At 39.9% G+C, this 25,492-nt stretch overlaps 1 protein-coding gene across 2 annotated transcripts in view; it reads right to left on the bottom strand.

Moving 5' to 3' along the window:
* The window catches only part of ABCA5 (ATP binding cassette subfamily A member 5), a 52,416-nt gene extending 41,959 nt beyond the window's left edge, over positions 1-10,457 (bottom strand). The window contains exons 1-6 of one of the 2 annotated variants that reach the window (XM_067547303.1): positions 10,409-10,457; positions 6,677-6,795; positions 5,052-5,256; positions 3,806-3,967; positions 2,377-2,474; positions 561-790 (exon numbers count right to left, since the gene is read on the bottom strand). In XM_067547303.1, coding sequence (XP_067403404.1) covers positions 561-790; positions 2,377-2,474; positions 3,806-3,967; positions 5,052-5,256; positions 6,677-6,781 — 800 coding nt within the window. In that variant the 5' untranslated portion in view covers positions 6,782-6,795; positions 10,409-10,457. Of the gene's footprint in view, positions 1-556; positions 791-2,376; positions 2,475-3,805; positions 3,968-5,051; positions 5,257-6,676; positions 6,796-10,408 lie in introns of those variants that run through there. The other variant, XM_067547304.1, reaches the window with a different exon arrangement.
* Between the last annotated feature and the right edge of the window lie 15,035 nt (positions 10,458-25,492).

The raw sequence follows: 25,492 nt of genomic DNA, 5'->3' as shown, positions 1-25,492 counted from the left end.
AGCACACCCACGACATGGAAGATTAGGCTTTACACAGTATAATACCAACCACTAAAAAGAATGCACTTTAAAATCTAAACGTCTGCTGCACAGATATTTCTCTCAAATGGGTCACAATACCACAACGGTATTCATCCAACCCACACACTGGAAGTGATGCGAGCGGAAAGGAAACTGTCACTTGTACAACTAAACATCAGGAAAAAAAGAGTTAGGCCTGGTCCACCCTAGAGAGTTTTGTTGACCAAAGTCAGCTTTGGTCGACAAAACAGAGGTGGTGTACACATTGCAATCAAACCCCCCCCCCCACCAAAGCTGCCCTGGTTTTTTTTTGACAAAATAAAACCCCCCTCGACAAGAGGTGTAGGGCTTTTGTTAACTTAGTTAGGGCGATGCAGAGTCAATGCAGACACTGCGTCCCCTTACATCAGAGATGGGGTGGTCCTTCTTGTCAATTTCACCGCTCCATGAAATTGGTGAGTTTTAAAAAATTATTATAAAAATAACATGACATTTAGTATATTTATCCAGAATGAGAGTTTAGTTGTATACTCACATACCAAAAGGCAGTGTCATGAAGCCCCATTATCTTTAAAAATTCCTTCAACTTCTTCTCCTTTTCTGCCACAATATGAATTGCCAAATAGTACCCAAAGGGTGAGAAAGCTATTACTAGGTAAATTAAAATAATTGCACGAGGAAAATAATCTATTTTCATATCAGCAGGCTCTCCCATAATAACAACTTTAGTTGAATCCAGTTCTTCCCAAACTGAACGATTAGTCTTCAGCTAAAAACAAAAATGAAAGAATATTTTAATCAGTTTTGATTTTACAGCTGCACCAACCAAAAAATAAACCAAAAAACAACAAAACGCACACAAAAAATAATTTACCTATTAATGTACACCGCAATCCTGGAGGCACTTACACACATACCAAACGTTACTAACATCAATGGGCTCACAGACGTCCATCAGACTTTAAATTAAATACATGTTTATGTGTTTGTAGGCCTGCGGCCTAAATTGCCCCAAGTCCCAGAAAATCATAGTCCAAAAAAAAAAAAAAGAGGGGAAACACAATCTTCTCTGAGAAGATGGAGATAACGAGTGAACAAAACTTTGGGATGTCCATCTCCTCTAAAGGGGACTGATCTGTGCCAGAATATGACAAGTAGCAAAAAGAACTAGAAAGAAGCAGTGAAAAAGAATTCAAAACAAATAGTGACCAGGAACAAACCAAACCAAGCCTACCACCACGTAACAGTTAGACGGATGTTGGGTAACAAAACAATTAAAAACTTCAACTCGGCAAGATTGAAGCTTCGTCCCACTGCAAGACTGGTATGAGCGACTGGATTAACCCCCTTTAGAGAAAACTAATACCACCAAGTTTTGCTTCCTGTCACCATTTGCTAGTAGGACACAGTGGTACCCACTGTCCAGATTGGCATGTCTGATAGTTACAGAATGGCTGAAAACCTTGAACTGTGACAACCGATGCACCCTCCCCACTCACTTTTAAAAAAAATGATGTTATGTTCAAGCTATTAACCACTGCAGTCATCAAAAGTGAAGTTAACAGGGCTGTGGTAATGCACTACCTGCATTCAATGCTATAGACATTTCCCCACTGATATTACTATTACAACGCATTTACAGTACCTATTGTAAAGAATCCAAAAGTAAAGCAATGGGGTCAGTAACGCAGCTTTTCAAAATTTCCGGATCTGTCATTTTCGTTCTGGCAAAAGCTGTATGTATCTTAGACACATATTCCAAGATTTTCACAGCCTTCGGGCCAGCCATGGGAGCTACTCCCTAGTTTAAGATTTTTCTAGACATCTTTTTATCTGTGTAGGGTGTAAGCTTGCTATACAGCTTAAACACCAACGCACAGCTCTAAAAGCAGTTCCAGTCTATATAACATAATTACAACCCATGTTAACAGCTAGGTCTTAAGTTGGAGACTGGATACGTCATCCAAGAGAAAAATGTGTTTTGTGGAATGAGAAATAGTATTCCCAATTTCTTGGCTACCAAACATCTGTTTCATTTATGCTTTCTGTCCTAAACCTTTTACAAATATATCAGCCAGGGGACACACGCCTTCACCACTCAGACTGGTATTAAGCATGTATCCATTAAAACAATCCATCTGGTTACAAACCAGTGTTTCTTTCACCAACAGAAGCTGGTCCAATAAAATGTATTATCTCATCCCCCTTATCTTTCTGGAAACATTTTGTCTGTTAACCAGCTCTAGACCAATTTTAGTAACACTTGTTAAAAATCTCATTACAAGTATACCAAATCAAAGGCTATTTAAGCAGTTTGAGCCTTTTCATTCTACTATGCCACTTATCTATAGTTACCTGTATAATTGCTGCATCAATAGAAGCTTGTAGAGCCGCAAATCCTGACTGCCAGTATGTAACAGATTCACACCCCTTTGATAAACTGGAACAACTGGCTATGGAAAAATGAAGACCTTTTTGAAGCAAAAACCTGGAGTTGTTTGTTTCTTGTTCATGATGTAAAATATTGTATCTAAAGGGAACCCCTTATTAATGGGGGAAGTGGGAGAAAATTTATCTGGAGTAAAAAATGTAACCAGCAAAATCTCATTTAAAGCACTGTAATAAAAAGGCATTTTTCTCTAAAGTAGACATAAAACTTGATATACCATAAAGCCTATGGCAACTACACAACCCTATGGCTACTATAACAAGGACAATGGGATGCAGCCAGTCACAGGATAATTTTACAGCCACTTTGTGGGGTGAAGATTGAGAACCACCATTCTATATTATGGATAGAAACCCGCAAAGTTACTTTAATGAAAACCAAACTGTTTTACAGTTATGGAAGTACAAAAAGGATTCCAAGGCAAGGCGATCTTGAAGAGATTCACCTATGGACTGAAAAAGCCGAGGAAACAAAATGGTGAGAACGAGACCAAACTGTGAATTCTACCATAATACTTTCATGAGAAATGACTAACTTCATAGGTAATCATTCTTAAAATTAAAATGCAGCTTGAAGACAATCTTCTAATGGTGAAAAGCTGTGTGTGAAACACAGTAATTTTTTTCTTAAAGTTTGGGCTTTTTACACTTCACCCTTTGAAGAACATTTTTCTGTGTTATTAAAGAAAGGGAACAGAAAAACAAGGTTATCTGCAAGGTAACACCCTCTTGTGGTGGAGGAGTTGGTGAACATGCTGGGGATGTCTCAAGTTTCTCAGTTTTTTAACTATCTCCTACTTTCCACAGCTTCTCAGAACAGGGATCAAGGGTGAAAACCTGGTTCTACTGAAGTCAGTGGGAAAACTCTCACTGGCTTACATTTTCATCCATTGTTTTTTACATGCTTGTGAAGAACCATGTACCACTGAGGCACTCTATAAATACCACCAAATTATTACCAATACAGATATTCATATGTGTTTTAACTACCACTGCAACCACTCTCAGTACAGGAAGATGACTCCCATAAAAAGCTGAAAGTCAACTTCCTGTCCTGGAGAAGGGCTGCAGCGGCAGTTCAGGCACAAATGAATATTGGTGTTCGGTAGTTTTCTTGTCAATAGTCTCCTGTGCATCAACACACCTCAAAGGGAGGAAAAACAAGCTTTTATTTTTGGCTTTCATATTGTATTGATGCTAATGCCACCATTGTTAATGCTCTTTGGCTTTTCATGAGGTAACACAGTCTGCACTTAGCATCACATGTGATGTCATAACAAAAGTAGGTCAGATTTTCCAGTTCAATGCCTTAAAAGTAGCATGTATATTTATTTACCTCTTGATTCTACACGGACAGAAGATATTGTGATAGCACCAGGAAAGAATCTAAGCTGGTAGGACATGGAATCTTTGAAAACTACACCAACAAAGTTAGAAGGGTTAAAAGCACTAGCCTCTTGCAATTCTTTTTCACTGAAAAATTCTTCTGTGATTACACCTGCAAAATATTAAAAATTAGAATTATATCAGAATACTTGTGTGAGAAGAACAATCAAAAGTGGACTCTGTATTTTAAGCAAAGATTGTGTCATTTATAAATAGGACTATTTGTTTTCAGTATTTATGGGGCAAATTTTGATCCCATTAAAATTCATTAGAATTTTTTTCATTTACTTCAATGGAGCATGGATTTAAGTCTCAGCACTTGGAAAGTTTGGTATGAGTTTTTAAAGGAAAATACATTTTAAAAGTGAAATTTTGCAGGGACTCAAAAACATTTTTTTTTTGCGATCAGAAGCCATTTATCACACCCAAATGTGAATTCATAAAAGAAAGAACTTGAAACCAGCAGATCAGGATATCCGTCCCCCTGCCACCCCCCCAAAAATGAAGGTTTCAGGTTGTGATACCTTTGATTTTCTTTCTTTCTTGGCAGTCATGTATCAGTTCATACCAGAGGCAGCATCTAAGCTACAAGTTTATCTGAGGTTTTTTGGGTATAATCAGTTTCAGCTGGCACAGAGGAGGCACAACTTAACAGGGTTTTTTGTTTTTTTAAATCAGTTTCAAAAACAGATATTGACATAGTGCTTACTGGAATGCTCTTAAAAACAACTGTTTTGTAGTAGTACACACAGGATCTAAAGCTGAAATCCCTGGTTAAACAGAGGCTATAAACTGATAACTTCTTGAATTTGCCATACAACACTGAAGTACAACAACCCTCAGTCTCAGTACACCTGTTAGTTAATGCGAGATATAGTCTTTTTAGTCTGATGCTACTAAACCCAATCCTGGAAATCCTCAGTCAGATGAGTACTACTTGACTTCAGTGAGACCACTTGTGTGAGAGAGGGGTGCTAGTGTGAGTAAGAGCTGCAAGACTGAGCACATGCTGATCAGCTGAAGCAGACGACAATGAAGCAACTCATTCAAGATCTCAGGCAGTAGAGGGGAGAAATACTATCCAATCGACTTGAAGAGCACAAGTTTGATCAGCCATTCAAAGCAACAATACTGTATTTTCCATCTACACACAAAAAAAGAACGTGAGACGTGAAAGAATAAAATAATTACAATACCATCTGCAAAGTGTTCAAAGGATACTTTCTGCATGATTTTTCTTGTCATGTTCGTCACTGGTGTGTATCCAAGAATGAAGTCGATGAGCATGGAGTGATCTAAAGTACCAAGATCAAGGTTGGGCGCCTCACTAAACTTCCTATTTGGATGCATCATGCTCATTAATATAAGCCAAAATAAAAAAAATAGCGGGAAAAGGACTTCCTGTGCAAAAAACAAAACAAAAACAGACAATTAATTTCTCCTGAAGTTTACTTAAATTATCAACACTTCAAGTAGTGATTGTGTCCTTTTCAAATTATTTGACAGTAAAGCTTCCTGCACATTTATGGCACTATATAAATGATCATTTCAATCCCAGCTGTTGCTGTGAAATAGCCGAAAGATTTTGTTATCATGCAGTGATCACTTGGGAAGCCATCATAGGATGCAAGTGCAAAATTCCAACTCCTAGGAAGTTATAAACCAAAGAGCTATCTCTGTGCTCAGTCACATTGAAGTTAGTGACGTTACATGGATGAAGCTAACAGCAGAATTTGGCTTCAGATGTTTTGGTGTCGGGTCTCTTATCTAGCACATGATTTGGCTTTTGGTAAAAACATTTACATTATCTGAAAATGAAAAAGAACTTGTATATATTTCGAGCCATGGAACAGTTAAGAAAGTCAAGCCAAACCTGGTCTTGGCAAACAAATAAGTTAACTATTCTCTCATTGACCCTCGAAGATCCCCCAAAAATCCCAAGTACACAACACAATAGAGCTGGTGAGCAAAATTTTATAGTAGGTACATTTTAGAAATGATTTCATTACAAATACTTCCAATACAACATTTTAATCATTGTATTTAATTATTTATTGTTCTGTGGTGAAAATTGGGCTTGTCTTAACATTGCACACAGGTACCTTTCAGTTTTGACTTCCAGAGTTACGTGTATTTATACATAGTATAGCTCATGTCCTGGAATGGAGGATTGTAGCTGTGAATGTCCTAATTCTACCACTTTCATGCTACCTGACACTGGGTGAGCCACTTAGTCTGCCTGCAACCAATTCATCAGCAAAATGGGTTTTATAATGCTTCATTAACGTTTTATAATATGATTTGACATTCCAGAATGAATGACGTGGTAGCCCAGTGAAGTATTATTATTATATTATCCTCAACAACACTATTTTCTTAATTATCATTTAAACTATTTGTGAACATTTGACTGACTGGTTCTTAAAGGAAACCCGACAGGCTGTTCTATTACCTAATTGCTCTTATCAGTAAGAAGTTTTCCCTGATCAATAATAACCATTCTAAACGTAGCTTTGTACTTTATCAATAATATTTTACTATATGTAAATCTGCCTTAAAATAAGTAACGTTATTTTATCACAATATACTACTCAGTTATACGTTCTAAAAAGTGAATAGAGAAACTGAAATGACCAAAGGATTCTTGCCAAAGGATCACAAGAATGATTGAAGAAGCCAACGTATTTCAGACCTGAGCTCATACTAGTCAGTTATTCCCTACATAATCAGAGAAAATTTAACAAAGCTTAGTTTTGTTTCTAATTCAGCTAATTTTTCAACCATAATTAGCCACAGCGACCAGTTAGACCACTTAACCTACCTGTACACTACTCTTCTTAGTCCTACATTTAACAAGGTAGTTTTTGAATAAAAGAGCTTTGGTTTGTCTCCACACCCCTGCCTCTCTTGCAGTTTCTGTAGCCATTTTTCAGGAGTAGTCTGTTTAAAAAAAAGAAGCAAACAAAAAAAGCATTTGAAGTGATAGCCGTTCGTTGTACCTATTCGAGTGTTTTTAATATAAAATGGAGAAACCATGTACCAGCTAATATACCAGTTATACCACTGATAAACTGTTTCCCATTGTATAAGCCAGATCCCACCTTACATTAAGAAGTTTACACAGATACGCACGCTAAACACATTTTGCAATTACAAGACAGCTGTCAAACTGGGCTGCCTTATGGCAGCTTGGCATTCTGACACGTCTTTTTGCGAATACTATCTTCTACTCCAGCAAGGAAATTTTCATCCTACAAAAATAATTCAATCGCTAGCCCTAATGGAAAAAACCTTCAAACCCAAGGATAAAATGATGCAGTGACATGTACCTGAGTCTGCAGACAGTCTGAAACAATACCTCTGAGTGGTGGCAACTACTCCCAATCACTACAATAGTGCAGGAACTCTGAAACCTAATGATAATGCAAAAGGCAGCTTGGTTAACTACTTCACTATGATCGCAGCATGCAAGGGAGAAAAGCATCACATTATAAAAATTGTACATGCTACTACAAAATATCATCTCATGTGTGAATTTCTGGGAGACTACCAATGCGTATTTCCTTTATTCGACCCCTAGTTAGGCTGGTTCCATGGGCTATAAAACATTGCAGTGCACTGTCCTTTGGAGAAAGAGATTTGAACGCATTCTTCAAACAAGCAGCTTCAGATAGATATCTGACCTAGTAGATTAAACACAAGACTGGCGATCACTCTTTTACAGTGCAAATATTTGTAATAAAAATAATATAAAGTGAGCACTGTGCACTTTGTATTCTGTGTTGTAGTTGAAATTAATGTTTTTAAATGTAGAAAACACCCAAAAAGATACAAATTGTATTCTATTATTGTTTAACAGTGCGATTAAAACTGCGATTAATCGTTGTTATTTTTAATCTTTCGATTGATCTAATTTTGTGATGAATTATGATTAATTTTTTTAATCGTGAAAGCCTGCATTGTGATGCTCTGTCACTAAAATAATTGTAAACAATTATAGACATTTCTCAAATTCTGTGCCAGAACACTAATGTACAGAAATACAAATAAAATAATTCTGTTCTTTTAGACACCAGATAGTTTAAGGTTACTCACTAAACTATGGGGTTAGACTATGGAAACTTGCTTTTAAGAGTACAGAAATCATCTGACCAAGAGAACAGGCTCAATTAAGCTGAAGTTGACATGATTTATTTTAGTTTGTGGCACCAAAAACATTAAGTAAAACAAACTCTTTGTAGCCAGATGCATATATCAAGTGTGTGTTTGAGGGGGCGGACAAATCCATCCAGGCAGATTCTTGCACTTGTGCCCTATCCCACTGACTTCAATGGATCTCTAGGAGGCTGTAAGAGTCCATCCATGCAGATTCAGTTGCAACACTGGTGCCTTAAAGGGTCATTTTTGCAGGTTCACAGAAAAACAAATCTCATGGATGTATTCCATTTAGAATGTCACATCACATTAAAAAAATAAATCCACCTTATATTTCAAACGCCACTATTTTTTCTCTTCATTAACAGAAAAACAAAACAAGTTCTTTAAACCTATGTTAATAAATTAGTCTGATGGGGAAACATGCCGATATAATTTCTCTAGAGATTTTCAAGTCAACTGCTTTAAACGGAGTGAAAAACACAGTGTTGTGACAACATGCATGGCTAGTTATATTTATTTTCACTGTTATTTGAATTCTGCTCTTGAATTTCAAACAATGTTACAGAAGTCATCTGATTCTGCAAATACCCAAGTAGTCCCACTGTTTTACTCATTATGTTTTTGCAGGCCTGGGCACTAAATCTGCATGCCTTCCTTTATCAAAGACTTTACTATTTTTTTAAGGTGCATACAAATGTAGCCTATAAATTTGGCAGTACCATTTAATCAACAGGTAGTCACTTAAGACCAATTATCACCTTTTTAAAGTTTTTCCTACATAGTAAAAATACTTCCATGCATTAGAGCTGGGTAATTTGAATAAGGGACTAAAGTAACTTTAAAATCATTAAATTAATTCCTAATATTACCTCTTGTAAAGTGTCCTCATGAAGACTACGAAAGTGCATAAAATAAAAAAGTCTTTTAGACAGCTGAGAATATACCAAACTTCCCTGCAATCAGCACTGATAAGGGAAGTGGTTTGAAGCAAGGTTGGGCAGAGGAAGGTGTTTCAGTAAAAGCAGTGCCCAGAAAATTACTATCTTCCTAAATTACTTTTACATGTAGGATATAGATGCTTATATCTATAGAGCGCTAAAAACAGAAGATGAGGCGACAGAGGGATTATTTTTCTTCACCAAACTGCCTTTCAACATCAACTGCATTAACTTCAATTGAAAAAAAACCAAACAAACCAAAAAATGCTAGACTATAGAATAGTCATTCACAATTCAGCTTGTTTGATTGATGAGACTGAACGTGAAAGTAAAGTGCGAGTCTCACGTCTCTTGGTAGCGTGATTGCAAAGCAACAATCAACCTAGCACCAAAAGAAAAGACCCTGGAACAGAAAGATGACACTATATGTGGGGATGAACAGATAAATAGTTCATTGTCTCTGCTGGGCATCCAGTTATGAGAAGACATCAGGCATGACCATAAAAAAGAAAAATGCCCTCATCCTTTCTGGCAGCTTCTCAAACATTTTAAGCTAAGTGCTTGATTTAAGAATTTTTAAAAGGGAACCCAAATTCTTCCTCAGTCTGAGCCCTAAGGAAATAATTACATCTTTCTCTCTCAGGAGTAGCAGCCAGACCTCAGTACTGATGGAACACAATACATTTATCTCCAAATTAGAAATGATTGTTTAAATTGCAGCATAATATCAGTTGAAAATATAACCAACCAAGATGCATTAATGGACTGGTTTACCAAATGGCTTTTCTTTTCTCAATGCTCTGAGACTTTCCTATTCCTTTCTGATCAGGTTAAATACTCTTCCTAGAACTTGTGGAAAATGAATGCCCTTTGTCCTCTCCGTTTTTCATTTCCCTCCTTGATTCCCTTTTTCTCCACATTCTCTCTTCTACATTCATGCAAGCCTATCAGAATGAGAAGAAATGCATAAGCTGCATTTTATAGTGCTTATAGCAGAATGTAATAACACATGTAGTAGCTAATGCTCTGATGGAATAAAAGGTTTCACTCGCTTGCACGAAGTTAGACTTCCTACCCTTCTTTTCCCGTATCATGCAGTGAACACAGTATAGCATAGATACATTATAATAAACAATAGACTGGGGAGGCAGGGGGAAGGTTCAAGTGTGAGAAAATATAAAGCAAAACCATCTCTGATGTTCCAATGTTCAGCATGTGTCCCGCCTCTTGCTTTGCAGCTTTTTGGACAATAAAGCATTAAAACAATATTTACACACAGAAGCCAACCAATCTCCTTCTCCACTTCCCTCTCCTGCCTGGTACCTGGCATCCTACCTGCTAGCTCTGTTTTATAAGTGACTGTAACCGAAGGCCCATAATTTGAATCCGTCAGCCCATTCCAGCCTCCGTGCCTCCACTTCCTCATCTGTAAAATGGGGATAATGATATTCACCTACCTCACGGGGCACGTTTGCAGAGCACAGGGACGGTCCTCAGACAGCAGGCTCTAGAAAAGCATTGAAGTGTCGCCGCCCAACTGTACACAAACAAACGGAACCTTGCTGACAATCAGGATACCACAGCAGAGACTACATGGTGATCTCCTTGGCAATGGCAGACCTTACAAATACACAGCTGTACCTCTGTAACACCCACACGGCACAGTTTAATGTACCCGTCTGCAAACATAGTCTGTGTCAGGGGCAACTGCCCATCCAAACCGGACCAGAGTATTGCCAATGATATGTAGTATATATAACACATACAAATATACACACACACATGCACGACTTCTTAAGGCCCCTTCCAGTCCTACGTTTCTATGATTGTACCATAGATCCCCACCATCACCACACACACGACTTCTTAAGGCCCCTATGATTATATCATAGATCCCCACCATCACCATACACACACACAAACACACAAACAAACACATACACACACGACTTCTTAAGGCCCCTATGATTATACCATAGATCCCCACCATCACCACACACACACACACAAACACACACGACTTCTTAAGGCCCCTATGATTGTACCATAGATCCCCACCATCACCACACACACAAACACACACACACACACACAAAAAAACAAACAAACAAACAAACAAACACATATACACACACACACACACACACACGACTTCTTAAGGCCCCTATGATTGTACCATAGATCCCCACCATCACCACACACACACAAAAACACACACACACAGAAGCTATTAAATGCACAGCGGGCTCAGCTCCAGGACACCTGCCCCACGGTGCTCGGCCTGGGGAGATCGCTGCCTCTGGCCACCCTCGCCTCGCCGCGGCAGGGCCAAGCCGCCATCCCGGCGCAAGGAGCAGGCAGCCGGCTCGGCGCCCAGGCAGAAGCGTTCCCCTGACACCCCGGAGCGGGACCCGGGCTGCACTCACCGCGCCCCGCCGGCCGCAGGCTGCGAGCCGCAGCGCCCCGCTCCCCCGCAGCGCCCCGCCGCTCCGCTCCGCTCCCGAGTGCCCGGCTCGCAGCGCAGGCAGCAGCAGCTCCCCGCCGCCCGGCGCAAGCGGAGGGGCCGGGCCGGGCCGCTCTCACCGCCCCCGGGGCGGAGCTGGGCGGCTGCGGCAGAGCTGGAGCTACGCCCGCTGCGGCTCGGTCGGCCGGGCCCGGCCCTGGCGAGGCGAGGCCGGGGTGGGCAGGGGGCGGTGGGGCCCGGCTGGCGCACACACCTAGGGAGCTATTGGGGGGCAGCCCCCCACGACACCACCCCCGGCTGCTGGGCAGGGATCGTGCCCAGCCAGCTGCTCCGCGCTGTCCTGCAAGATGTACCCCCCCCCCCCCCAACCCTCCCTTCTCTCAGCCACAGCCCTCACACCACACTGCCTGGCAGGCTATTGAGGGGGGCACTGTACCTCTACAATTCCCCACCCCCCACCGCCTCCCCACTCCTAGCCCGAGCCGTAGGGGAGGTGGGGGGTCCTGACCTGTCAGCACACCTAAAACAGGGTCAGGTTGCCTAAAGACTAGGACATCCTCCCCCCCCACACGCACTTTTATCATGTTAAATACCTTGCACAACGTCTGTTTACTCTGAATTTACGGGCTGTGTCTGTGCAAGTGCATGCAAGGAAACCTGCATCGCCACACACAGCCCCTTCCTGGCAGATTCTTTCCCTTGACCCTGAGTAAAGCTAATAAACCCCTCCGGCCTGTCAGCTGTTTCTAAACCCAGTAAGAGTTTGATACAAGAGTTTCTCATCTAAGCCCTGCTCTACACTCCACATTTAGGTTGGTATAACTGTTATACAAACACCGATATACCAACCTAGTCCTCAGTGGAGGCAGTGCTATGTGGACAGAAGGGCTTCTTCTGTGGCTGCCTCTAAGGGAGGCGGTGTAGGTAAGACTATGTCTACACTACAGTTTATGTCAGCATCATTGATGTTGCTTAGGGATGTGAATAAACCACTCCACGGAGCAACATCAGTTACCCTGACATAAGCGCCGGTGTGGACACTGCTATGTTGGCAATTCTCCAGCTAATTTAGCTACCGCCTCTCATGGAGGTGGTTTTATTATGCCAAGGGGAGACCTCTCTCCCGGCAGCATAGAACGTCTTCACCAGACATGCAGCTGCACTGCTGTAGTGCTTTTAGCATAGACAAGCCTTACGTGTGGACAAGCCTTCAGGAAGCAATGCCATTATTACCACCAACATACTGTAAAAATGGTGACAACATAGTAACAGCTTGACCAGCGACCAGAAATTCACCAAAGCAAGAAAAATAGCACCAGACCATGAATTCTTAGTAGTTTGCATAATTTTAAAACCAATCTTGGCCCAGGTGAAACTCCTTTTGAAGTCATGTAACTTTTTTAGGTGTTAAAATACAGAGTTAGTTGCCTAACTTTAGGCAACCAAGGTCTCAGTTCTGCAAACATTATTCACATGCTTAAAATTAAGCATGTGAGTCAATCCCATGAAGCATACATATTTCCAGGACCAAGACTCATGTCTATAAATGCTGGCCTTGACTTTGTAAGTTTAGGAAAATGGAAGTCAAATCTAACATTTACACACTTAGGATTTACATATTAGCTTAACTTTGAGCACAAGAGTAGTCCCATTAAATTCAGTGCTATTGAGCTAATCAGTAGGCAGGACCCAAGCATAATTTTTTTGGGCCCAGTACACACATGTAACATGGGCCCCCTCCCACACACTTACCACAATCCCTCATCCCATACATACAATCTCATGAGCCATGAAAATTTTTTCCTTATGGTAATGGGGGTTACAGCCTGGGCCAGGCTGCTTCGGGCCCCGGTAAAGTGTACCTTCCCCCCGCCCCATGTGGGGGCCCTGTCAGTAGGTCATGACCAAGGGATTCTGGAAAAGCATAGCTGTCACAAGTTACTTTGCGTGGGGCATGCTGATTATTAGGGGTGGGGGGGGTGAGGGGAGAAAAAAAAAAAGTCAGTGAAAATTTTAAAGATACTACTTTAAAATATGATTCCTTTATTCTATAAAGCCTTGCTAAAATCTCCCTTTTCTACTCAGATTAGCTTTCTTCATTTTCTCACTGTAAACATTACCCCCTAAGGAAAATAATATGCTGCGGCTATAGTTTTCTGCTGAGTCATCTCACCACTTTACAATGCTCTTTTCCATTGTTCAGGTTCTTTCACTTATGTGGTCTTTTGTTGAAACATGGTATGTCTTATAAAATTACTGTAGTTAAATTATCTGATTCACTATGTTAGGCCAAGCTGCTGTCTGATTTTAAAATGCCTTTATTTATTTATTAGAAAAATGTGAACTGAAAAATGAACAAATACCCTGGGTGAGTTTTCCAATTAAATGACAGAGCCAAATATTCTCCCTCCTATGGGCATGAATTGTCCAGGTTGCTGCAGAAATGTGCATTTTCACCATGAGCATATAAAATTATGGAGAACATATGCAGGGAAACTCCACAGCCTTCTGCATCCAACAAAGCATTGCGGTACCTCAGCTTGCTATGTGGGAACACAGAGGGGCATTGTTGATGGGTGAGATGCAGATCATGGCCTGAAAAAAATGTACATTTGAAGTTGTTCTATACACTTAATAAATACACCTAACTGTGCAAATCACACACATATGCTAAGATAGGCAGTTTAAAAGACAGCTGTTGATTCATCAAGGTTATTGTTTTATGGCTTGGGGAAACTGGGAACAGCTGACACTGGGTCTTTTGGGTCAATAGAGTCATTACATGAAAATCTCAGCTTTTCTAGCAACAAAACATACATTTCTAGTCCTCATAGTTACAGACAAAGGCTTAAAACTGTGAATCCTAAAGGCTCAAAATCCAAAAGGCAAACAACATTTTAAAACATATCAAGTGTTAAGTCCGTCATGACTTTATGGCACCTGCTGCATGATTTTTCAACTGGCAATACCACAGAGGTGAATTACCAGAGGGGTATTTGTTTATATGTGACTTTGCAAACAGAGGGCTCAGTAAATCCTGTTCTGAGCACACAACTCTCAGGATGAAACCCTGGCCCCCTTGAAGACAATAGAAATTTTGCTATTGACTTCAACATGGCCAGGATTACACCCTCAGATTTCACTGAAAATTAAGGTTATTCTGCATTTTGCAAGATCAAGCCTTGGGAATGTAGCCCATCTATACATAGTTTGTTTTAGCTAGGTATCCTCAAAGAGTAAAAGTGATAAAAAATGCAGTACTGTAATGACAACTTTCCAAGTGAATAATAATAAAATGTAGCCATCTTTGTACAACACCAACAACAGAGGCAATATTAAATGCAAAATATTCTTATAACGAAATTGTGCTCTTTAGTTTTCCACTATCATGCCCAATAACTCTGATGGAATAACAGAACATGAGGTTCAGCTTCAGGAAGAAAAATGTCTTACTTTCTTCTGATATAATTGAGGGCCAGTTTCGGATTGAATTCCTCTGGCTGCTTTGTGATTTGCTGTCATCATCAAGCTAGGTATAGGTTTGGTCCAGGGGGGAAGTTTTGGTGGTTAAAATATTTATTTAAAAAAAAAATCCCCAAAATTCACTATCATTAACACAAACACCTCTGGGTGGCTGACATCCTCAGTTTATCTGAAATATTGTCGGGGGAAGGGGGGGGGGGGGAAGAGGCACGTCACATCACGGGAATCAATGTTTGATAATTACAACAACCCACATTGCCACCACACATATAGCAATTGCAAAGTGAATGGTGTTCATGAGGAAATTCATTTTGAGGTCATTTCATGTTGTGGATGACCAAATCTCAATGGGATCTAAATTGCTTCTGCCTTTGATATAAAAGAACATGAAGCTGCTGAGAATGTCACAGGGTGAGACTAAAAGACACACTATCATCTCAATTGTCAGAGATTAACCTGGGTAACACCTATATAATGTTCTGAAAACATGGCACGACCTAAATCACTGTACCCTAGATTGTGTGTTGCAGTACAACAGGGGAGTGAAGATGACAACATAAGAACTGTGTGGGGAGAGGAAGCTGGCATCTCAAACAATTAGCACTTAGGGTATAAAGTGCTTTTCATCTTCAAAGCACTTTACAACCATTAACTATTTCATCTTCACAACACCCGGCAAATGTAGAGACTGTAAATATGATCTCTGCTTACAGATCCAGAAAGCCATGTGGAAAAGTTAAGTGATTTGCCCAAGGCCATTAGGGAGTTTGTGTTAGATCTCGATTATAATTTAGGCATTCCTGATACCACATACTAGTGATCAGAGTACATCTCTCTCTAGGAACTCCATATGCTTCTAAATTAAGCTCCTGTTAATGAAGACATATAGTGTGATACAATAGGGTCAACAAAATGCAATTTGTATTTGCTTTATTAGCTAAAGGTTCTTACTGAATAAAATGGAGGAAACCCTTTAGTTAGCTAATCCTGCCTTATCTGCCAGTGCAGGCATTTCCCTTTCCCACACCCAGACACAAGACACACATTCAATGAAGCAGCTGTAGGGAAGAATGGGAGTGTGAGGCACCTGAACTACATCTCCCATGAGGCAACTCAATGAAATCTCAGGTTTTAGCTGATATATTTTGTTTTTTTATGGTTTTTTTGCTAAAAAGTTACTTTTCTGTGGAAAATCCTCCATTATCCAGTCAGCTCTACTATTATACTGGTATGACCCCAGTGTGGTCACTCTTATTCCAGTATAAGAGTGTCTTTTAATCAGTTTATCGAATGTTGCTTGGGAAAGAGTCTAAGCTAAACAGAAAAAGGCACCAATACCAAAACAGGTGTATCACCACACACGAGGTAATACTGGCATCACTATACCTGGCAAAACTTCCTTGTTTAGACAAGGCCGAAGATGATGATTGATTTGGGGCCAAATCCATCCATTGGCTGTTATTTTCAAAGGAGCCTAAGGGAGTTAGATACCCAACTTTTGTTTTAAATTCAGTGGGTATTTGATGTGTAACCTTTAGGCGCCTCTGGAAATCAGTGGGATTGTTTTCATGCATTTCAGTGGGATCAGGATTTGGCTCCTAGTGCAGACAAGCACGACGCAATCAAGGAAATGCTGACAGCAGCTGGCAAGAGTAACCAGCCCATATGGTGTCTCAGGTGTTCTCTTGACCTTCATTTTCCAGGTTTTGTTTTTTTAAAACCGTCTCTCTCCAAAAGAACGGATTTCAGCGCTTTTCATAACATAGGGGCATAGAGCTTGGGTTCCCAAACACTTTTCCCCTGCGGCCCACCTGGGCAGCTGCAACAAGCACTGCGGCCCACTACAACACTTCTGAGGGAAATTATTCATTTTAATTACAGCTAAAACACTGTAAATAAACAACGTACACGTTTCCATTTCATTTTAATGTAAACAGTTGTAATGATAGAAATTCCTAGCAATATGCACCCAAAGAAATGCTTCAAGATCTCTGAAACCAAACAGCTGGCTGGAGAATGCAATTGTGCCGGCGGCTCACCCAGGACTTTCAGGGCACAACTTTGGGCCGTGACCAAGAGTTTGGGAACCCCTAGCATAAAGGATGGACACATATGAAAACAACAACTAAAAGCAACTAAATCAACCAAGCCCTCACCAACTTATTCTACACAGCTGTTCGGATTTTGCCTTTGAGCCTCACCACAGATTTCAGACATAGGGCAGATGTGGCCTACACATTTCTGCTGGTTTACCTATGCTGGTCACGGGTGTGAAGAGATATGATCTCTTACTGCCAGGCATGCTGGCAAAAGCCCCTAGGGTAGACACAGCTATGCCAGCAGAACTGAGCTTTTATTGGTATAGCTTCTTTCATTTGGGAGTGGAGGAAGAATCTATACTGGTAAAAGTTTGCTAGTATAGCTCCATTAATTCTAATACAGAATACCAGGACTCAACACTGGTGAAAGACTTCTAATGGAGACACAGTCACACTAAGACTTTTGTATAATGACCCTGTCCAGAGGTTTTTTTTTTAAATGTATTTATTTATTTATTTTGAGAGAGGGTGAGAGAGAGCACACGCGAGTCTCTGCGGAGCATTTAAGTGAATCGATTACGGTTACAAAGGAAAATTGTTCATCTCATGCAGCCTGCTGACAAAAATAAAGCCTCAAATGCTGCCCGGGTGCTTACTCTCTCAGAACTTCCTAGAAGGTTTTTTTCCTTCTATTCATTTGCTTTTTGACACTCTTCTCTTGACACTATTTCAACTTGGAAAGATATTGCGTTTCATACACAATACAACTTTAACGATTACTGGAATATTTTCCCTGTAATAATAAAAAATACTTTCCTCAATCTTAATGCAGGCTACTTTTCCCCATTTGAGAGAGAGAGAGAGAGAGAGAGAGAGAGAGAGAGAGAGAGAGAGAGTGTATAATTACTGAGAGTCACATGTCCAAAGAAAGTTAAGACTTATGTATTCAAAACAACACTCTACATAATAAAATACTGTAAAGAAGAAATAATGAAAATCTCAGGAAAGTTGCTACTGTGCATACTCCTTTTAAAATCTTACCATTGTGCTTATTTAAATTAAAACACCCAGACCATGATTCTACACAGAATCATAGAAGATTAGGGATGGAAGGGACCTCAAGAGGTCATCTTGTCCAAGCAGGACCAACCCAAACTAAATCATCCCAGCCAGGGCTTTGTCCATTATAAGCTCTTTATCTGAAAATTGTTCTAGATGTAGGGGGTTGATTCTCCACTGCCATGCATCTTGTGTAGTCATTTACATGAATGCAAAATAAGTGTATAATGCTACCAAATCAGGATGTAGCATTTTACCCCTGCTTTACACTGGTATAAATCAGTGGTTTTCAGCCAGGGTTACAGGTACCTCGGAGGGGGGGCAGGGGCACAGAGAGGTCTTCCAAGGTGTACATCAACTCATGTAGATATTTGCCTACTTTTAAAACAGGCTACATAAAAAGCACTAGCGAAGTCAGTACAAACTAAAAATTTCATACAAGACAATGACTTGTTTATACTATTCTATATACTTTATACTGAAAAGTAAGTACAATATTTATATTTCAATTGATTTATTTCATAATTATATGGTAAAAATGAGGAAAAAATTTTTCAGTAAGTGTGTTGTGACACTTTTGTATATTTATGTCTGGTTTTTTTAAGAAAGTAGTTTTTGAATGAGGTGAAACTTGAGGGTATGCAAGACAAATCAGCCTCCTGAAAGGGGTTCAGTAGTCTGGAAAGGTTGAGAGCCACTGGCATTAATGACTATGCAAGGCAATAAAGAGTCAAGTTAGTGCAACAGCAGTGCAAAATATACATATTGTTTCTTATGAAAGACATTTTCTTTTTTGCCCTGTTACTTCCTATAGCTTAAATGCTCAAATCAACTCACATATCATAAATCGAAAATTCAATCCTGGTTTTGAGCCCTTGTATAGCAAATTTCAACCCAGAATAAAAGCTTTTATAGGAAAGTTAAAGGTCTCTGAAACACAAGTTTTATAACTGAAACATCAATGGACCCATAACAGTACAGCCAGAGGGTACCACTATAATACATACACATTGCATACAATGCGCATGACATAATTACAGCTACTAACATCTGCATACAAACATTCACTTCTACCATGCCCAATACCTCACATTCACAGAGCGAGTGGAGGGGAGAGACTATTAAAAAAAAAAAAGTCATTAAAGCCTGTATTGCTACATAAGCAGAACTCGTGTTCTCAACTAGAGAACTCAATAGGCCAAATTCTGCTTGCTTTGCTCACCACAAAGTAAGGCAGTTGATCTCTCTTTACAAGGAGGTGGAGGAGAATGGCTGGTGGATCCATGATGTTGCAGAAAGGCAGCCCTGCCTCTTTCCTGCGAGACCTCTGCCCTCCTTTGCTAGGAATCCTGCCCCTTGTGCCATGCAGCGGAACTATACCAATTCTGTTTTATCCACAGCCCTGTGTGGTCTTGAAGGAGAGAACAGGATTAATTTCTTCATGCAAATTTATTCACACACATCTGTTTTCAGATGAAACCTTGTTGAGAAGTAGGATTTTTACAAAGCTTATAGAAGTCAAACAGTAAAGCAGAGAAGGAGTCTCATACATTTAATGGGGCTTGCCACATTTACAGGGTTTAGGGCTTACTTATTTATTTGCTTGTTTTTTTAAAGTGCTGCATGCGATTTCTTCTAGATTTTTAAAAAAAAATCTAAATGCAATCAATGTTAACCACTTTACAAAACACTTGCATTTTTCAGATAAGAGTAGCTGGAGTATTTTTCTTTCTCAATGTGTCTTTCTGTATAGACTCTTCCTTTTTCAGGAAAGCAGGTGCGCATTTGTTGCCTTTGTATTACAGTTTTATAAAGATTTTGCCAGATGGGTTATTAAATTAGACTATTATCTGGCAAAATCTGTTTAGTGAAATTATCACAGCAAACAAACAAGATGTTGAACCCTGCACCCCGTGGTAAAGAGTTTGAATGGTTTTGTGAAATCTGTGGTAACCATGAAAACTGTGCAGACTATGCAGAGCAAAAGGCTATAAGAGACTGTGACTGAAGGCTGAGCTGGGTTTTTCTGATGTATAAAAGATTTTTTGAATTACTTAACCAAATAAGAGAGAGAAAAGCCTATTTATACATACACATACAACACTCCGAGGAAAACTTTCACTGAAAATGAACAGGGGGATTAGTGGCTGAATTATAAGCACCCCAAAATCCATGTAAACATTCAGAGGAGAAAAATCAAAGATGCCATGTCAGCTTTGAACTCTGGAACTGCCCACATGACAACAACATGCACTGTCACTAACATGCCACCACTACAGCACATGAGAAGGAAGTGTGGTTGTGAGGAAAGCCCTGTGCTTATAATGCATTCATCCAAATGCAGACTTGATGCCTCTCATGCATTTACATTTTGTCAATCCATTTTTACCCAGCCTATACAATTTCAAAGTTTTGTTTCGTTTGTTTAAGAGACAAAATGTCAGTCACATGAGTTCTGTCTATCTTGGCAGATTAACAGTCACAGAAAGGCTATCGTGCAATATATAATACGTCAAAAATAAATACAAGATTTCTAATTTCATAAAAACCCTTTGGTTTGTTTGGTGAATTTCAATCTTTCTAATAAATCCTTCACGGCTCTTATACCCTGAGTCGGCACTGAGCTCTGTGTTGCTTGGCAAATCAAGACACAGTGGCATATTCTTGTATGCAGCCCACTCTTTAGCCTACTTGTCTGAGTTAAGATAAAACAAATATCGTCCTCTCTCATTACCAAGCACTCAGTTCATTATGCTTACCTGCCAATTTTTTTCCAGCTCTAAAATTGTATTATTGCTTAGACTACTTAAGTTGTGAATGAGGTTCATTTATTGGGCGCCTGTCACTTTTATGACCTGATCTACTTTGAGACTTTATGGGTCGTTTTATCCTCTACAAAAATTCCTCAGCCATCTGGTTAAAAACCACAGAGAGAGAATTTAGCAAATCTCCATGCCTAACTTCTCTGGGTTAGTTTTAGTTTGTCTGGGTCTGGGGGAAGGGGGAGGAGGAAGATATCAAACTAATGAAGACATCAGGGAACATGTGCATTAACTGGTAACGGGTGCAAGAGAAAATGCGTGAGAGAATGAAAGACAAATAAAGGAAGCTGAAATCAAATGAAAGATATAGCAAGTTTATCTCTCAGGAACTCCATTTATTTGACTTGCCAAGTGCAAAAGCACCCACAACCTACAATTACCTTCAAAATGGAGAACAAAGGAATGCATGATATCATTTTGCACCATTCAGACCATTAAAGAGCAGATGGCTTTTCCTCTCATAAACTACCAGCGCTCATGATTGTTCAAGGATTGTTCATTGTTTGTCACCTTCTCTATTGTGACTTTTGTAAACTAGTTCACCCACCTATCACTTTGGCTTTCCTTAGCAGGCTCCCTTGTGGCATCCTTTCCTCCAGATGGTATATTCCTTCTTGACAAACAGCCAATAGTTTCTTGATCTTCTAAAGCAATGAACACGTCTTTGTCCACCCATCCCCCATTCCTCCACAGTTATTCTTAGGTCCATTTACTGGTCTTTAAGAGTCCATAGCATTCATCTTTTGATGCAACATTTGCTCAACTTTTGAAAGCTAAGCACCTCCCCAACCATCCTTGTAGGAAAAAACAAATTTTCACACATGCGTGTTTTAAAAAGACGGTTGTAATCCGAATACTCACTCAGAGTAGATTGTATAAATCATGAGAATAGGACATTTCCACTCTTTCCTTCCAGCTGTGAAATAGTTAACAATTCTGACATTTAAGCAATCCTTATTGATATCTAATTTAGCATCCACTGCAGTGAATGGGACAATTCAGACCCCAGAGCTATTGTTTCAGGCTCTCTGCAAACTCAGATATCATTGTATCAGTTACACTTAGGTAGGTCATGTTTTAAGGCTTTCTTCACAGCTATAACAACTACAGACTTTCATTTAAAAAATAAAAAGCAGAGACTTTCAAGAACAATTAAACAGTCTGGCCATGTAAGCCTGCAGCTGGTGTTTCATACTCCATTTGGCTTGGTGGCTCCTCTTTCCTCCCCCTCTCCCCATTTTGGGATATATTGCTTGGCGAAAGAATCACATTTAGAGAATTCTCCATCTGTTTTCTTGTCTGTTGTTTTTAAAGTCCAAATATTCAGTCATGCCCAGTAATGGGCTAAAGAGCTCTCGTAATAGCCTACCTTTTTATGCTTGCCCCAAACTATTTTTTCCCTTCCACCTGGGTTCCATTCCCATGAAAGTTGATGATGGCTGGGAAGTGGCATATTCCAGTAAAAGTGCAAACTGGAAGTGAAGGAGTTAATAATAATCATTGACCGCTTCTTTAAGATATTATTGGAGCACCTCCCATCTCTTTGCTTCACGGAAGCTAGCTAGCCATGCTCCTCCACTTCATTTCCAATCTTCATTTCCAATCTGTATTGTTTTTGGAATATCCCGCTTCCCAGGCATCACGACCTTTGTCCTTCCTGCATGTATCAGTCATCCAAAATCCACACTAGCTTTAGATATTCACTTTATTTTACTACCTGTAAAGGCAATTCTTCACACTGTAAGACAGGGAGGCACATTCACTAAACTGTTTTACTTTGTCATCAAATATCTGATCTCATATACGGGAGCTCAGGCAGATTTTCAGATATCAATTCTGCTTCCATTCTGGGTTTGCCTTCCCTGTTGCACTTTACGTGTCATAATAAAAAACAAGAGAGACACGCAGACTTTTCATGTGTATACCACCTTCAAACCAAAGGCTCTCAAAGTGTTTTACAAATATTAGTGAATTAAGTCACAACTCTCTTCTGAGGAAGGTAGAGGGAAATATCTCCATTTAGATGCGGAAACTGAGGCACATACAAGTGAAGAGACTTGCCCAAGGCACATGAATAAAGCAAGGAGAATACTCAACAAATTGTGCTTCTGCTTGTTGGGAAAAAAAACCCCGAAAAACATATCACAGATTTTTGCAAATAATTTTTGGCTTACACTTGTTCACAAGCAGTTGTTAGCAGATATTCAATATTGAAGGTTCCGGCTGTGTTTTGATTGGACAAATGGGTCACATTTCTGTTCCCTGATCATTGCTCTACAAGTCCACCCCCAAAAAACCAAGTTTCCAGTGTGACTACTCGAGATTATAAAGTTAGAGATTTGCTTTCTGCAGTGTTTGCCTTAAAATATTGCCATTTCAGCAAACACTCCTGTCAACAAACTCCTATGTTAGAATATCTGTGGAAAGTGACCTCAAAAAAGGTACAAACAGTCAAAAACGTGTATAAAATTGGAACGAATGACTATTCACAGAATATTTGTGTACTATTTGCACAGCTCTGCTCTCAAAAATCTAAAGACAAAACCAGAAATAGAACCCAGATGTCATGACTTGGTTCCCTGCGTTAACCAAAAGACCAGCCCTTCTCTCTGTTTTCCTTGGGCCTTTTTTCTTCCATGCAGTATCCCACTCAGTTCGCTTATTTGCACTTTCTGCTGTTCAGCTCAAAGATTAGTGGCTGAGATAACAGTTTTATGTACTGAGTGAAATCTGCAAGTAACAAATCTTGATTGAAATCAACACTGAACCTGGCTAAGTATGGTACATAGTTAAGAATATGTCAAAGGGTACAATAAAAGATGTGCTCCTGTGATTTAGGAACAGGGCCGAGAATCAGGAAGTCCTGAACTTTGACTCCCCTTTAAGACTTCGGGGAATTACTTAAATTTTCCATGCCACAGTTTCCTTATATGGATAGCAGGACAATACTTAATACCCTCAGGAGATAGATGCAGCAAGTAATGTTCCCAAGGGCTTAATTATATGAAATATGATTGGTTTATAAAAATTCTACCCTTTTATAATAAAGCAATTAACTTCTCCAATAATTTCATCCATCCTTTTCTAAATTTCAGATACTTAACTACTCCAATAAGTAAGGCCCTACTTGAATCATGGTAAAAATTGATTGAGTTGCAGATAAACCATGGAAAAAATCACAGAAAAGTAATGATGGACACTATCATCTGCAATAATAAGGTCCATTATTACTTTTCTGTGATTTTCCTCTGTTAGCCGCCCGAGGCTGAGCGTGGGAGGCTGCTCCTGTCAAAATTGCAGCGGAAGCCTAATATCGCGGGATCTGCGGTTTCTGCAATATTGTGAATTAAGTGGGGCCTTACGAATAAGACTTTTCTGCCTTGTATCCACATTTACGACTTACTTATTTATACAGAACTAATCACATTGTCAAGGTACTCTGTTGTAAAGAAAAGCAACCTGAAAATCATAGCACAATCCTAAAAAGAACAAATATAACCGCTCTTCAACTGTGTTTAAAAGTTACCCAAGCACCCTGAGGGATGACTGATCTAAGCATAGAATTCAATTGAGCTGGGGCTCAGAGGGCTATACTGTTGTAGTGCTCCAGTGTAAACACTCACTCCAGTGACCAGAGGGATTCTTTTGAATGTAGACCTGGCGTTAGACAGCCACCTGAAAAAGGTTCATGATGGTGTGGTAGTGGCAGTGGGAGGAAACAAATATTGACAAAAAAGAGATGGGAACTTTTGCAAAGGGAATTTAGATCTTGACTTTACTGGGAGCAGGACCGAATCCTGAAAAATAACAATGATACAACAACATTATAAATCTGGACCAATGCCTGTATAGAATTTAAATGGAATGGAACTTAAAGATGAAAGGATTTTCAAAGGGTCTTCTGCCGCTTTGTCCTTGGGAAATTGAATGCCAGGATTTTCAGACACAGCCGGCACAAAGGCTGAACAATATTTTTGCTAGAGCAATCTTGTGGCTGGCGTCGCTTTATTTTAAAATGTAAAAAGACTGCAAGGTTGTCTGTTTGTTGGCGTGCCCAGTAATATCTACACTGCAGTACCATTTAGCTGGAAAGTTGGTATATTAAACTCATTACGTTAGCTTGGGCTTCAGCCAACTCCTGTTAAAGTGAAGGAGAGTCTATTGACATTAACTGTCAGTGCATCAGGCCCTATGTGCACAACAATTAGCTCCTGCAAAGACCTACTACTCCACAATAGTAAGAGACAGTCCTTGCTTACATTCTCAGGCCGGGCCTACTCTTAAAAATCAGCTCGACATAACTATGTCACTCAGGGCTGTGAAAAACGTTGGGCTGTATGCGACAGGTAGGTCAGCTCAACCCCATGTGTAGATGCAGCTAGATTGATGGAGGAATTCTTCCATTGACTTAGCTGCCACCTTTTGGGGTGGTGGATTAACTACGTAGATGGAAAAACTCCTTTCGTAAACACAGGAAGTGTCTACACTACAGCTGTATGCCGTAGCTGTGACGCTATAGTGCGGACCTACCCTAAGGCACTGGTCCTGCAAAGACTTGTACTTGTGCTTAAGTTTGTGCACTACAAGTACTCAAGTGAGTAAACTTTATGCACTATGAATTGTTTCACCGTGCTTAAAATTAAGCTCTTCCCAGGACTGGAGTCTTAGACGGCA

The sequence above is a fragment of the Emydura macquarii genome, unplaced genomic scaffold (genome assembly GCF_026122565.2).
Source record: "Emydura macquarii macquarii isolate MOO-44397 ecotype Brisbane River unplaced genomic scaffold, CSIRO-AGI_Emac_v2 contig_1230, whole genome shotgun sequence".
Classification (NCBI taxonomy): Eukaryota; Metazoa; Chordata; order Testudines; family Chelidae; genus Emydura; species Emydura macquarii.
The sequence above is the reverse complement of the archived record's forward strand: the minus strand, read 5'-3'. Positions and strand labels throughout refer to the sequence as shown.